Raw genomic sequence first — 13,176 nt, 5'->3', positions numbered from 1 at the left:
CTGCGCTTGTAGATCCAATTCCTGCGGTAAGCACAGAGCGTGGCGTGATCTTTACTGCGTACTTGAGAAACTGAGATTTCCCCGTACCTGGATCTCCAACCAACAAAAGATGCGATTCACCTTGGGGGAAAATGTTGATGCGGGAGCAGACAGTTTATATAAGATATGCACAAAATGCTCAGAATTAAATAATGCTTTTCATTGTGCACCTAACATTTAGCACTACATCTACATTACAATATGTAATCCTGTTTAAGACTGCACTATTTATTGGGGGTGATAAATATATTGTTTAATAAAAAGGAAGTAGTCATTTTGCTGCATCCAAACCAAATATTTACAATGAAATATTTTAAAAGTAGTAGCGGGAATTTGATATACTTCTGTAATGTCAGTTCTTACATGTTAGAGTACACATTTCTCAGACTCAACTCACTCTTGAACATGAAACAAAAGGATACCAGGTTTTAGTTATCACTATCCACTATTCAGATACTTGAACTATTGCAAAAAGGACTAATAAAGCCAGCAGGTTGTTTTTCTTCACAAATTCTGTTACGCTGCCAACGCTTACACAACTCAGTAATTTCAAAACAATGAAATTACAGAAGTGAGTAATTTGGCTACAACGATCTCACTGAAGTGCTTTAAAATTATTTCACTGTCTTCTACAAAATATTAATACAACTTCAAATATAAAGTCTGTAACTTTATTTAGCTGCTGGAGCATTCAGAAAATCCTGTATTTGTATATACTGACATACTATTTTAGAATTATTATGACCTACATAGATTACAACCTGCGTATCACCTGGCACAGGGCATATTTGCCATCTAATAACAACAGAAGGAGAATCAGCAGGCAGATAACTTAGAGTAACGGAACTGAGATGTGCTGACAATCGCAGATGGAAAAGTCTGGCATTAGGAAGTCAAACGAATCCTTTAATTTTTCCTTTCAATATACTATCGTGATCCACATTAAGGAAACATTAATATTCTATCCGTTGGTGCCAAATACTGCTGGGAATATTCTACTAGAAATCATTTCAAAACGTTACTTATACAATAAAAAGTGAGTTTATGTTTTATCTAAAACAACTGCCTCTAATATTCTGCTTAATGGAATCCTGAATGCCTGCTTTTACTTGGGAAAAATTAAAATAAAAAGAGGAAGTCTAGACACCCACTTGATTTCTCTGAGATTCTGGAGGAATACTCAGCATTAATCAAAAATTGCTCTCACTCAAGTAAATGGGATGATCATGCTCCAAACCCCACTGGTTTGATTTTGGAGGGGAGAGGCATGCGGGTGAAGACAGCGATGGAAACAACTGTTAGAAAGGATATGATACTATTGGAAACAATACTAACCTCTGATTCGAGTTCCAGTAGCATCAGTCCTCTGCACACCACCAGCAAGCACCATGGCTACAGCCAACTTCACCAGGTACAATCCAAAGACTTGAGGACATAAGCTAGCCAAAATGTCATTCCTCCCTAGAACAGAAACAAAAAATGGCACTCAGCACTGCCCTAACAGTAAAACTCAGTTTCTCCTGTGTACACTTGAAATCCTCCGTGCACTGACAAATAACTGTCCTATGTCCACAGCCCTATGTACTGTATGCTCAGAAATAATTTGGGTCTGCTTCCTGCTTCCTGAACAAGAGCAACAGGGAAGGGGGGAGATTTTATTTATTTTTTTTTTTTTGGTGAATGGGACCCAAAGCAGTTGTTTGATCCAAACTTCCTTCATTTTATCGGAGCCAAGTCTTCCCCAGTCACAAGCACCAAAGCCAATCCTATCACAATTTAAGGAATGTACGGTCTAAATATCACGAGAAAAGGTACTAACAAAATGCCGTCATGCAAATTCTGTTGTTTCACAGATCAAGCGTAGGGGCTATAAAGAATAAAATGTAAAAGTTTCTAGACTTAAAAATATCTCCTTGAATACAGCTGTGTGATACATTTAAGAAAACTAAGAAACCTTCTAACACTTGAAGAGCTTTGAGCTAAACCTGTGTACCCATAGCATGGCTCATTTTCTCATGGTCATCTTGAATCTCCTTCTCCTTTGACTCTCCTGTATCAAATGTCCCTTTTTCCCACCCTACTACAGTCTCTTCCCAGCCACACAATATTTCAATCTGCTACCATAATGATGTAGGGTTGGAAGGTCTGTGACAGAATTAGTTCTGCCCTTGGAGATTTTGACACTAACAGCACATTAAGGGATCACAGGTTTAATGCCATACATTACTCTCATTGCTAGGGAATAAAACAGAGTGACCACTTTTGAGTTGTTTACTTCATGTTTTAAATTTAGATGCAAGTACATGGCACTGGCAAAATATGTAGGCACCTAATAGATGACTTGAGGCATATGCGTTTATTGTGGAGATCTTCTGAAGGAACTAACATCTTTCTTTGTCCAAAAATGAGATTTAAAAAACTTTGGTCAGCCACAGGATAACTCGAGATTTAATTCCACAGTTGCCTCTGTTTTACTTCCGATTCATTTGCCTTGTCATTGCTGAGCAGCTCATCTGCTTCTTCCTAGATAGTATGCAGAAAAAACAGTCACCTGCATAGGTTCTTTCAGAGGCCTGCCATAGGAGTCTTCTTCAGGACATCGAATACACAGCATCATGAACTGATTGACACATAATGCAGTAGTAGGTACCATTATCTCTTGAAAAACAGCAAATATACACACATCCTGTTGTGAAATAGACTCCTTAGTCAAATCTGATCTCTCCCTCAGTTTCAATATAAATTCAGACAAACGGCCTGAAACAGACATCTTGGGCAGTCAGAGTCTTTCCAATTTCCACCTCAATTTTCTGGTAGCCACTTCATATTAATTTATTTATTCTGAATGGGTAATATTGCCTAAAACCACATTGCTCCCTGCAAGCTTCCAAAAAGTGTCCTGAGAACGGAAGATTAAATAGGACCTTCAAAGAGGATCCTGAATTACCTTCTGAGCAGTTCTAACCAGGGTGATAAGAAATGTTCTCGTTCCAAACAGCAGGAAGAAGAAATGTTCTTGTTCCAAACAGCAGGAGGCTGGCAATTAAATTGCTTTCCAGGAAATTAAACTGCATTTCCAGGAAATGCCTTTCTGAACAATCTTTGTCATTGACAAGATCTCCAATTTCTAATTTTTAAGCTGGCATGGGGAACATTCCCACTTACTTTTCCTCCTTTTTGTCTTTTAAGAAGAAAGACTAAGCCCTTTTCAGGGTTTTAAAAGACAGTGTTAGCCTGAGGCAGGTTAGTGGCAGAAATCCTAGAGCCCATTGAACTTCCACGCAGCTCAGAAGACACACAGATTATGGAGAGGGACAGAGTTCCAGGCACAATTCCTACTAATTCCTGGGTGTTTGGCTGCAGACCACGGTAAGTTTAGGAGCCGGCACACTAAACACTCTGGCTGTTCTGGAAGCCACTGTGAATTGGGAGACTCTCTCTAAATTCGATAGGAGGCTCTGCAGTACCTAAGTCAAAGGTTCAGGCACCCAAGAGTTAGGTTGAAGATGAGATGTGCTAAGCTCTCTGGTGCAGATTCACAGCTTAATTTGGGATGCAGAGACAGTGAGTCAGATCTCTTGCCCCAGAGTCAACAGCTATGCTGACTAAAAGCAGATCTGGTCCCCACTATTTCTTCTAAAAGGCATGCTGCTTCTTTCTTGGTTAAAAAATGCTTTCCTTTTTTTCTCTGATCAATATATTATTTCTCATTTCTTATTAATAAATATTTCTCATTTCTTCTTAATAATAAAATAAATTTCTTGTTAATAAACACCTGACTCTAGAAGCCTCAAAAGATGGAAGATCAATGCAGTGTGTTTGGTACTTTTTCCCCAGTAATATTAAAGAAAGAATTTCATATTCCCATACTGGAAAAAATATATTACTGGATGAATGAGTGGTGGGATAGGATAATGGGGGGAAAATGAGTTTAGTTACTCTATTTTCACTCCTGATTTCATCTCTATATGATCATGTGTCCTACTTAAAAGCTTTCAACTACTAACCTGCTAAGGGATCATTCCTGTGCCTTTCCCAGAAGTCTTCAAATTCCTTGCGGATTTCTTCATCGATTACAACCCCTGCCAGCTGCTCGTTGTTTACTTTAACATAGTTGGCTTTCAAAACAAGCTCCAAGTCACAGCGTGCACCCTCGTGGAAAGGTTTCCACCTCTGCATTACCACTCCATACACTGTGATGTCATCTCCTGGAAGTAGCAACAGAAATCAGTAAACTAACACCTGACTTGAGGTATACAGATGTATCAGCTGTAATGCCCAACAATGCAATTGAGATCCTCTTCTTATAGTTAATAAGGTTAAAAAAAATCAAGAAAAAGCAAACCTGCAGTTACTGCAAGTATAAAACATCAGACATAGCTTGCTTGTGCCTATGGTAGGAAGTTGCTATGTCTTTCTACTTCTGTTTAAGGGAGGTGAATACTTAAAGGTATAGCTCTGCTCTTTTCCTTTTTTAGAAAAGAGGAACCCATGGTAAGTGTAGAAGCAATTCTTTCAATTAGATTTACTATAAAAAAATTTTAATCAAAACTTATTTGACTTTTGGTAACTTTGTGATGAATTCCAGAATCACTCATTAACATTCTGGCCACAGTGTTCTTCTGAGAAAGTACAACCAGAAGTTAATTTCTCGTGGGGATGTGCCTATCTGAGAGGTTTTTGTCACTTCTTCATACATCCTCCTGCCAATTAGCTTCCTTTCTGAATGCCAAGCAGCTTTCTCCACCTGCAGCACTCCTTAGACAGGAGGTCAGGTTACCTAGCTCTCCAGCCTACAGAGGCGCACCACATGCTGCGTGATGATGTGGACCAATCTCCTCAAGAGGTTTGGTGTTCCCACTCTAACAAGATTTAATATACTTTCTGTATGTCACAACACATTACTTATTGAAACTGATCTGTCAAACAGTCAAGATGTAACCCTGGGATGTATGACACTTTCTGCAGTACTATACAACTGCCATGCTGACATCCAAGCTGAAACAGCAATGTGAGAGATGAACACAGCTCATTCAAGAAGCCCTGAGCGCTGACAGCCTGCTTGGCAAAGATCCATCTCCAATGGAAAAATAAAAATGCTTATGGCACAAACATATGTGATATATGCTGTGTCCTCACCAGACTTGCAACTGTCCACGAGGTCATCTTCTAGAACAACCACCATGCAACGAGGGATGCTTCCAACAGACAGTCTTTGAACCTAGGAGACAGAAGGAAAAGCGCTTCTTAAGAACAGCACCTTTCAAAAGCCATTTATAGCTGCCCTGGCTTCAGGACCTACATTCCTTTCCTGGAACTGAGGTCAAGCCTTGTTTTTCCTCATAAAACTTACACAGTATGCACAGTGTACATGCCACTGCTGCCATGAACTTACTGACGGACATTTAATGCTCATGTTAATGAAAACAGGATTGAGTATTAAATTAGCTGAAGGTGCTTAAACCTGGGAGATGCTGTGTGGTTTCAGTATCTTGCTGAAGAAAGCTCACTAAACAAAGGCATTTGAAAGAGCTTTTTTTCTTTTCTTTTTTTTTTTTTTTTAATAATTTGAGCTATTTTTAGGTACCTGTTCAATATGCAAAATTTACTTTGGGTGCTGAAGCATGTCCACGGGTTAGATAACCCTTCACTGAAGGATTTACTGAAAGATTATTCTCTATATTTTTCTGGTGCTTACCCATAATTTGACAGGTTGAGATGTAAGTTTACACCTGGGTGTCAAGGATTAAATCAACAGGAGAGGAAAATTACACACAACCAGAAAAATGTATATTGACAAATGTGCCAGTAAGTCCTGTAATTCTCTTTCTTCTCTCCAGGGCAAAATCTGTACAGTCTTGTCGCTGTCTATTTCCAGCTACCAATCTTCCCATTTACGCTTAAAGCCTGCAATAGTTTTTAGAATATCCACTGCACAATTACAACAATAAGAAGTACCTTTTCATGCTGCAGCACAGGTCATACATGCTAGAACTCTAGATTTATTCACTCCCTAGTGCCTAGGAAGGTTAATTCCCCCTTGTGTCTTATCTAAATGGCCACAGGCAGTTCACATCACTGTCAGTCCTGGTGGCATATACACAGTTACCTGCAGAGCTCAGTAGGAGGCACAAGTGAAATTCATTCCTGGTTTAACTTTACTGTGCTTAATAAGCCCATGCTGCTGAAAATCCTTCCCATCATAGAGATCTGTGTGTCACACGGTAAACCAAAAAAGAGATATTCTAGAAACCGTATGTCAGAAAAAATCACTAAATGAACATGTAACATGGGGCTTGTTTCCTAGAAAGAGTTTTATTCCCTTATTTTTTGCTATTCTGAACTTTTAAGAGCTTCATTTCTAATTTCATACATTTCTGGTTTCATACATACATTGCATGTAGATTGGCACCACTATCCTCTTAATTTATAAAATTAAAACCCTGAAACAACTGAAGATATCTTAGAAAAGGTTTATGAAAAAGACACTGAACACATTAAACCCAGAAACATTTCCTGCAATAATACCCTACTTAGTCTCAATATTCATATAGTGTAGATTTTCCTGTGCCAGTTTTATCTTACTTATATGCTACTGTAAAAAAAGGCCCAATTGTTTCTTACTCCTCCAGCTTAGTTGTATTTTCGCCCACGGCTACTTTCAGAAAAACGAATGCAAATTCTGTAAGGTTCACATATTCAGTAATTGCTGAACTTAATGTTGGCTGAAGGGAACAGACATTTGCAGACACCATGTATTGACCATATGGCACCACAGCTGGCCTTGGCTACCACTGGGCTAGCTTTAGTCCTTAGAAGCAGTGTTGAACATCAGCATCACATACTATAAACGCTTAGAGAAACAATGCATACTTGGTGTTCTAAGGATTCGACATGGGAATTTCATCTAGGCACTGACCCTGGGTGTTTCATACAGTATTGAATGGAGTTACCTAATAGTGCAAGTCTAGTTAACATGTGCCTGATTTTTTAACTCTCTGGCTGGAGATCTCTGAGCAGCAGGCTGTCTGGCTTCTCTCAGTTGTCTTGGGCATTTGTTTTAAACAATAACAGAATCTGTAACACTTATCTTAGCATGCAAAACTTACCAATGGAAATGGGATAAACTTAATTCTGATGTAAGCATCAACACTATCACTAAAATAGTGAGTTACCTTATTCCAGCAGGAAATTAAGCCCTCAAACGCCTTCCTCAGTTAATTCTCTTTGTACTTGGCACACCTATAACTTAACACCCTCCTCTTTTTTCCCCCTTTTTTTTTTTCACCTGTTCCTGAATTTTGATTTCTTGATAGTCTCTGCAGCAAGTAGGAGAAGAGGTTGTTCCGGAGAGACAAGTGAACTTGGTTGAGTTGCAGCCTTCCTCATTAAGACAGGCTGATGGACGACAGAATGCGTAGTACTGCTCAAAGTCAGCCTTGACGGCAAACACGTGCTTGCACTTATTGCAGATATAACTCCGTTCAAACTCCAAAACTTTCACCAAACTGGTCCGTATGACAGTCCCAGTAACAGACAAAAAGTGACCCACATCCCTGGCTTTAGGAATGTGCTCTCGAGTCAGCTCTGGGCAAACAGGCAAACCTGTTAGATAAAAATAAGTGCAGCATAAGGCTATGCTTATCAAACATGGAGTTACAATGCAGTTAAACAGAAAGACTAGAAGAAATGCCAGGCATATTAAGAGTAGACATTGTTATTACTGCTTCATAAATGTGATTCAACAATTCATCTGTTGTATCATAAATCTGATTCACTGGCCTCAGTTAGTGAAAATCATCAGGCACTGAGCACTAACAGAAAACGTTGCCATTTTACTCTCCTACTCTTGCCAAGGGCTGAATAGTCATGAACAGTTTCCATTCATGGAAAGAGGTCCTGATGTTCTCAGATATATTAATTTTTATGATATTTAGACAAATGCCATTTATTCTGAAACTGGTTTATCTGAATTGCAACATTTTAGTTATGCTACTTACTTGTGGTTCCATGTTATTTCCACAGTTACACAAGTTTAAGTCTTGATCTTGTGTGAATTCTCAAGTCTAAGCAAATTTAAAATTCTTAGTCTGTGAGCATCTGACCTTAAATCATAGAATGGTTTGGGTTGGAAGGGACCTTGCACACCAGTAAACCTCAAGCACAAGGAAGATGGCACAGAAAGAATATAAAGAGGTTATGAATGCAATGAAAGCAAATTCACTTGTACGATCAAATGAACAGTGACAGAACACTTTCCACTTGCTCTCCTTTAATTCCACCCCAGCAGTCAGCTCTGTGGTGTACCCATCCCGCTCCAGCATTCACCCGTGTGGCCACCACAGTGACTAGAATCCTCAGGAAGGTTCATCCACCTCAACAGCCTCCAAAGTCTTTATGAAAATAAATGGTCTCTGAAATGCACACCTGAGGACAGCGTCAAAATATTGCCTCTTCAGAAGTTAGCATATGAGCTACAGGATACTAAAGATTATCAACTTAAAAAGATATTGCCTGCCCTTAAAATGATTTCTTAGCTTTACTTCCAAAATAATGTTTCTAAGGAGGCCAAAGCTATTTGTCCATTGAAGTCAAATCTTCTCAGTAGTCGTGGCTGCTAAAAAAAGGACAACATGTAATTATTTCAGTGTTTTCAAAAACCAAATGCTTTATAAGGGTGGTGAAGAGCTGGAGCAGGTTGCCCAAGGAAGCTGTGGATGCTCCATCCCTGGCGGTGTTCAAGGCCAGGTTGGACAGAGCCTTGGGCCACATGGTTTAGTGTGAGGTGTCCCTGCCCATGGCAGGGGTTTTGGAACTAGATGATCTTAAGGTCCTTTCCAACCCTAACCATTCTGTGATTCTATTTCTATACGATTCTATTCTATACGATATCAGCATGCTGAAACATTCTGTTTTGATGCTTTTAAGTGAAGTGTTTGACCTTTTGCTTTTGTTTAAAAAAATATTGTAAAATATTAAGCTAATTTTGAAAGGTAAAAGACTAAAGTAAAAAAAGAAAACAGAAAAGTAGAAAGGAATTAAATACTCTGGAAAAGAAATAAAGTATTATGTAGAACTGCAAACAAATTTTTCTGGTTGACTTAAACAAAGCTGTTTACATATTTTTACCAAACCTGCTGAAAATTCTTTTCCTCCCACAGGTTTGCATTCAGCCAAAAAAAAAAAAACATAGAAAAAGGAAAAGACAAAATGCATTATTTTTCCAACCATTTTTGGCATCTTTTTTTCCTAGCTCAGTATTGATGCAGCTCAACAACCTTTGCAAAATACAACACATCTCACACTAGAGAGAGCTGCAGCGCTGTTGTCAGGACATAGGTTATGATCATCTCTGCAACTACTGAAGAGACCAGAGTGCGGGTGGGAAACAAAGAGCCTTCATTCTGGTCATGTTAGACTGTTTGACAAATTCCTCAGCTGAGTATGTGCCTCTTTGAATTAGCTTTGCTGTATCATAGAATCATAGAATCATAGAATCGTAAGGGTTGGAAAGGACCTTAAGATCATCTAGTTCCAACCCCCCTGCCATGGGCAGGGACACCTTGCCCTAAACCACGTGGTTCAAGGCTCTGTCCAACCTGGCCTTGAACACCGCCAGGGATGGAGCATCCACAACCTCCCTGGGCAACCCATTCTAGTGCTTCACCACCCTCACTGTAAAGAACTTCTTCCTTATATCTAATCTAAACTTCCTCTGTTTAAGTTTGAACCCATTACCCCTTGTCCTACCACTACAGTCCCTAAGGAAGAGTCCCTCCCCAGCATCCTTGTAGACCCCCTTCAGATACAGGAAGGCTGCTATGAGGTCTCCACGCAGCCTTCTCTTCTCCAGGCTGAACAGCCCCAACTCTCTCAGCCTGTCTTCATATGGGAGGTGCTCCAGCCCTCTTATCATCCTCGTGGCCCTCCTCTGGACTCGCTCCAACAGCTCCATGTCCTTTTTATGTTGAGGACACCAGAACTGTACGCAGTACTCCAAGTGGGGTCTCACAAGAGCAGAGTAGAGGGGCAGGATCACCTCCTTTGACCTGCTGGTCACGCTTCTTTTGATGCAGCCCAGGATGCGGTTGGCTTTCTGGGCTGCAAGCGCACACTAATAACAAATGACTATTAGAAGCAGCTTCACCATCAGTCACAGTAACAGACACAGCAGTGCCCAGGCTAACAGTAAGGAAAAATCCTTCAATAGATTTGTGGCAAAAGGAGAAATTACACAGTCAAATTCCTACAATGCTAATTCAGGCAAAGAACTTCATCTTTTACCTTCTTCTGCAAACCTGAGGTAATCATCCATTACTAATCGCTGCATAGTCAGACTCCCCAAATCTTTCCTCGAGCTCCTAGGTGCCCTGTCCATATTGGCATGAGCATGCTCAGAATCCACTCTTATACCTAGCAAAGCAAAACCACTTTTCTGCACTTCAGTCCAAGCCTGAAATGCAGATCCCCTCAGCCCCGCTCCAGGTAGTCGCCTGCTGCTCCCACTGAGAAAAGTGCATCACCTTCTCCTCATTCCTGTTGGACGTGGGAGTGGGAAATGGCGCTCCAAGACGAGAATCCTGAACATAATCAGAACCCAGCATCTACTTAAAAGATAATAGGTAGTGTGGGAAAATTTGGGCAGAAAAAAAGCCTACAGATCATTCATCTTATTGCTTTCGTTTCTTCAGCAGCCAGCCTTCCAGTGGTACAGAACATAAACCAAACTACATGGACTGATGTTATTTTGATCCAGCGGGACCACAAAAGGACAACTACCCTCTGTTATTCATCAGTTTCCCTCCAGCTTAGTGATAGAGTAATTTGTGAGTCTGCTGATTAACTTCTTTCATCAGTCACCAGTCAGACTTGCACATTTGATCAAACATGGCTAATTTTGCCTGACGTGGATTAGAGAATATTCAGACAAAACATCACTCTGGGAGGAACGGTCAGCTCCAGCAGCAGGTTGATAACAGGAGCAGGAATGTCTTAGAGACACCACTACTCATCTTCCCCTTGCTGTACTCCCTTCTAATACTTCCTGGTAGCTTATAAAATAATCATACTTTGAATACAAATAATACTGTTTTCATGCTGAAGCTCTGAATGCTGAAAATGCATCCTAGAACACTAGGGGGAAGTTTTAATTCACTCCCACTTTTGTAGGTACAGGGAGATGTCCAACATTCCAAATTCTAGTACAAGAGAGAGGCCATCCTTGCACACCACATAGTCGGCAGTTTTGTACAAGCTCCTTAACACCTGAATTGGTAGCAAGTCTTTCCCTAAAAACCTGGAGAAGATAGCACTATGAGAGATGCAGGCTAGTTAAATTTCTGATGTATGTGTTTTAGTGGCAATATTTTAAATAAAACTTACTTGGATGAAACACAGGCCTATTTAACACCTCTGATTCATCCAAGTTCAAGCTATCAAGAGGCCGAATGATCATAAACCATTCCAACACAGGGCAAAGGAAGTAAACACAAGTTGCCAGCTCTTGGCTTTGCAGACTACTGCTTCAACCAGAAGTGACCAGAAGGGTCACTGCTGCCACCAGTACCTCAAAACAGGCAAAACAGACATTCTGCCAGAACCTGCACCCCACACCTACCATACCTCAAAGCTACTAAAGATTTCCTAATAATAAAGAATAATGGCTTATCGACTTGTACCGAAAAAGAAGGCAAAATCCTCTAATAAAGATCATGCCTCCCAACAGTTCATCCCAGTTTTATAACAAGTTATTTTAGAACAACTAGTTAAGCATAAAATTTGACAATTTCAGATGGAATTGTTACAAGACAACTCAGAATTTAGACTTTGTTTCTTCTGGGAGATGGCTGGAGCCAGTAAGGACCATGAACCAAGTGACACGGTAAAGAAGTCAACCTGCAGGAAGATCAATGAACTACATATCTTTCACTACAACTTCTTTTTCTTTAGACCTTCTGGCTAGAAGACAAATAATGTGAGACCAGCCGCTGGTTTGGGGAGTCTTTTTGCCACGGATGGGCTTTGATCTAATCCTGACCCAACACCAACCATTGCACACACACCACCAGAGACAGCCACAGCTTCTTCCCGGGTTGGTCTGCACAGCTCCGTGTGTTTGCATGTGTTCTTTTCTGTTTTATAAATACTACCCGTTCCCTACCAAACCACAAGAATTAGAACCATAGAATCACCGATTCATAGAATGGGTTGGGTTGGGACCTTAAGATCACCCCGTTCCACCTCCCCTGCCATGGGCAGGGGCACCTTCCACTAGATGAGGCTGCTCAAAGCCCTGTCCTGCCTGGCCTCGAATGAAACTTGCTCCTTCCCACAACATCCCAATACTTTACTATGGAGTACAGACATTCGGCAGCCGCGGCCACTCACCGGACACCCTGGCATGGAGGTTCTGCTTCAGGCTGAGCTGCGAGGAGCCCGCGGCTGCGTCCTGCAGCGCTGCCAGGGCCGCCCGGCGCAGCGCGCTGTCGAAAACCGGGAGCACCTCGCTGGGGAAGGCGTTGAAATACTCCCCGATCTCCATGTTGGTCTCAAAGAGCGTCAAGGCGTCGACGACCACGGGGTAGTGCGCCTCGCCGTCAGCCTCCCTCAGGATGCCCAGGATGTCGTCCCTGTGGTGCTCCAGCACGTAGGACTCGAACACCTGACCGATGAGGTTCACCTGATCCGCGCCCAGCACCATGTTGCGCCTGCGAGACACGGCGGGTCCCGGTGTTCCCGGTGACGTCACTCCCCGAATGGGAATCTCGTGGTTTTCTCACTCGGGAAAAGCCCAGCGCGAGCCGCGAGCCGCGAGCCGCGACCCGCCGCTGCCGCCCGCTCCGACCGGCCGCGCGCCGCCACACGCCACCGCCACCGCCCGCAGACGGCTCCCGCCAACCACCCGCCCCGCCCCGGCCTGGCCCGGCCAGCCAATCAGCTCCGCCCCGCGCCTGTCAGTCACCCCCGCCGCCCCGCCGCCCCGCCTACCGTCAGTCAGTCAGTTGCGGCGGTGGCGCTGCGCTCCCCAGGCGCGCCCGGCGGGGTGGGCGGGTGCCGGGGTCTCCCCTCCCCTCGGGCCAGAAAGTGAAGCCTTCCGGAGACCCCCCTCGCTCGGCGGCGGATCCGGGGAGGCGGCAG

General features: G+C 42.3%; 1 protein-coding gene across 1 annotated transcript in view; it reads right to left on the bottom strand.

The window, feature by feature from the left end:
- The window catches only part of MCM9 (minichromosome maintenance 9 homologous recombination repair factor), a 47,731-nt gene extending 34,793 nt beyond the window's left edge, over positions 1–12,938 (bottom strand). The window contains exons 1-6 of the mRNA XM_030490029.1: positions 12,427–12,938; positions 7,328–7,644; positions 5,179–5,260; positions 4,047–4,247; positions 1,375–1,500; positions 1–120 (exon numbers count right to left, since the gene is read on the bottom strand). Of these exons, the coding sequence (XP_030345889.1) occupies positions 1–120; positions 1,375–1,500; positions 4,047–4,247; positions 5,179–5,260; positions 7,328–7,644; positions 12,427–12,739 (1,159 nt within the window). The 5' untranslated portion in view covers positions 12,740–12,938. The remainder of the gene's footprint in view (positions 121–1,374; positions 1,501–4,046; positions 4,248–5,178; positions 5,261–7,327; positions 7,645–12,426) is intronic.
- Between the last annotated feature and the right edge of the window lie 238 nt (positions 12,939–13,176).

This window comes from Strigops habroptila, chromosome 6, assembly GCF_004027225.2.
Source record: "Strigops habroptila isolate Jane chromosome 6, bStrHab1.2.pri, whole genome shotgun sequence".
Classification (NCBI taxonomy): domain Eukaryota; kingdom Metazoa; phylum Chordata; class Aves; order Psittaciformes; family Psittacidae; genus Strigops; species Strigops habroptila.
Note: the sequence above shows the minus strand (reverse complement) of the source record. Positions and strands in the feature narration are given on the sequence as shown.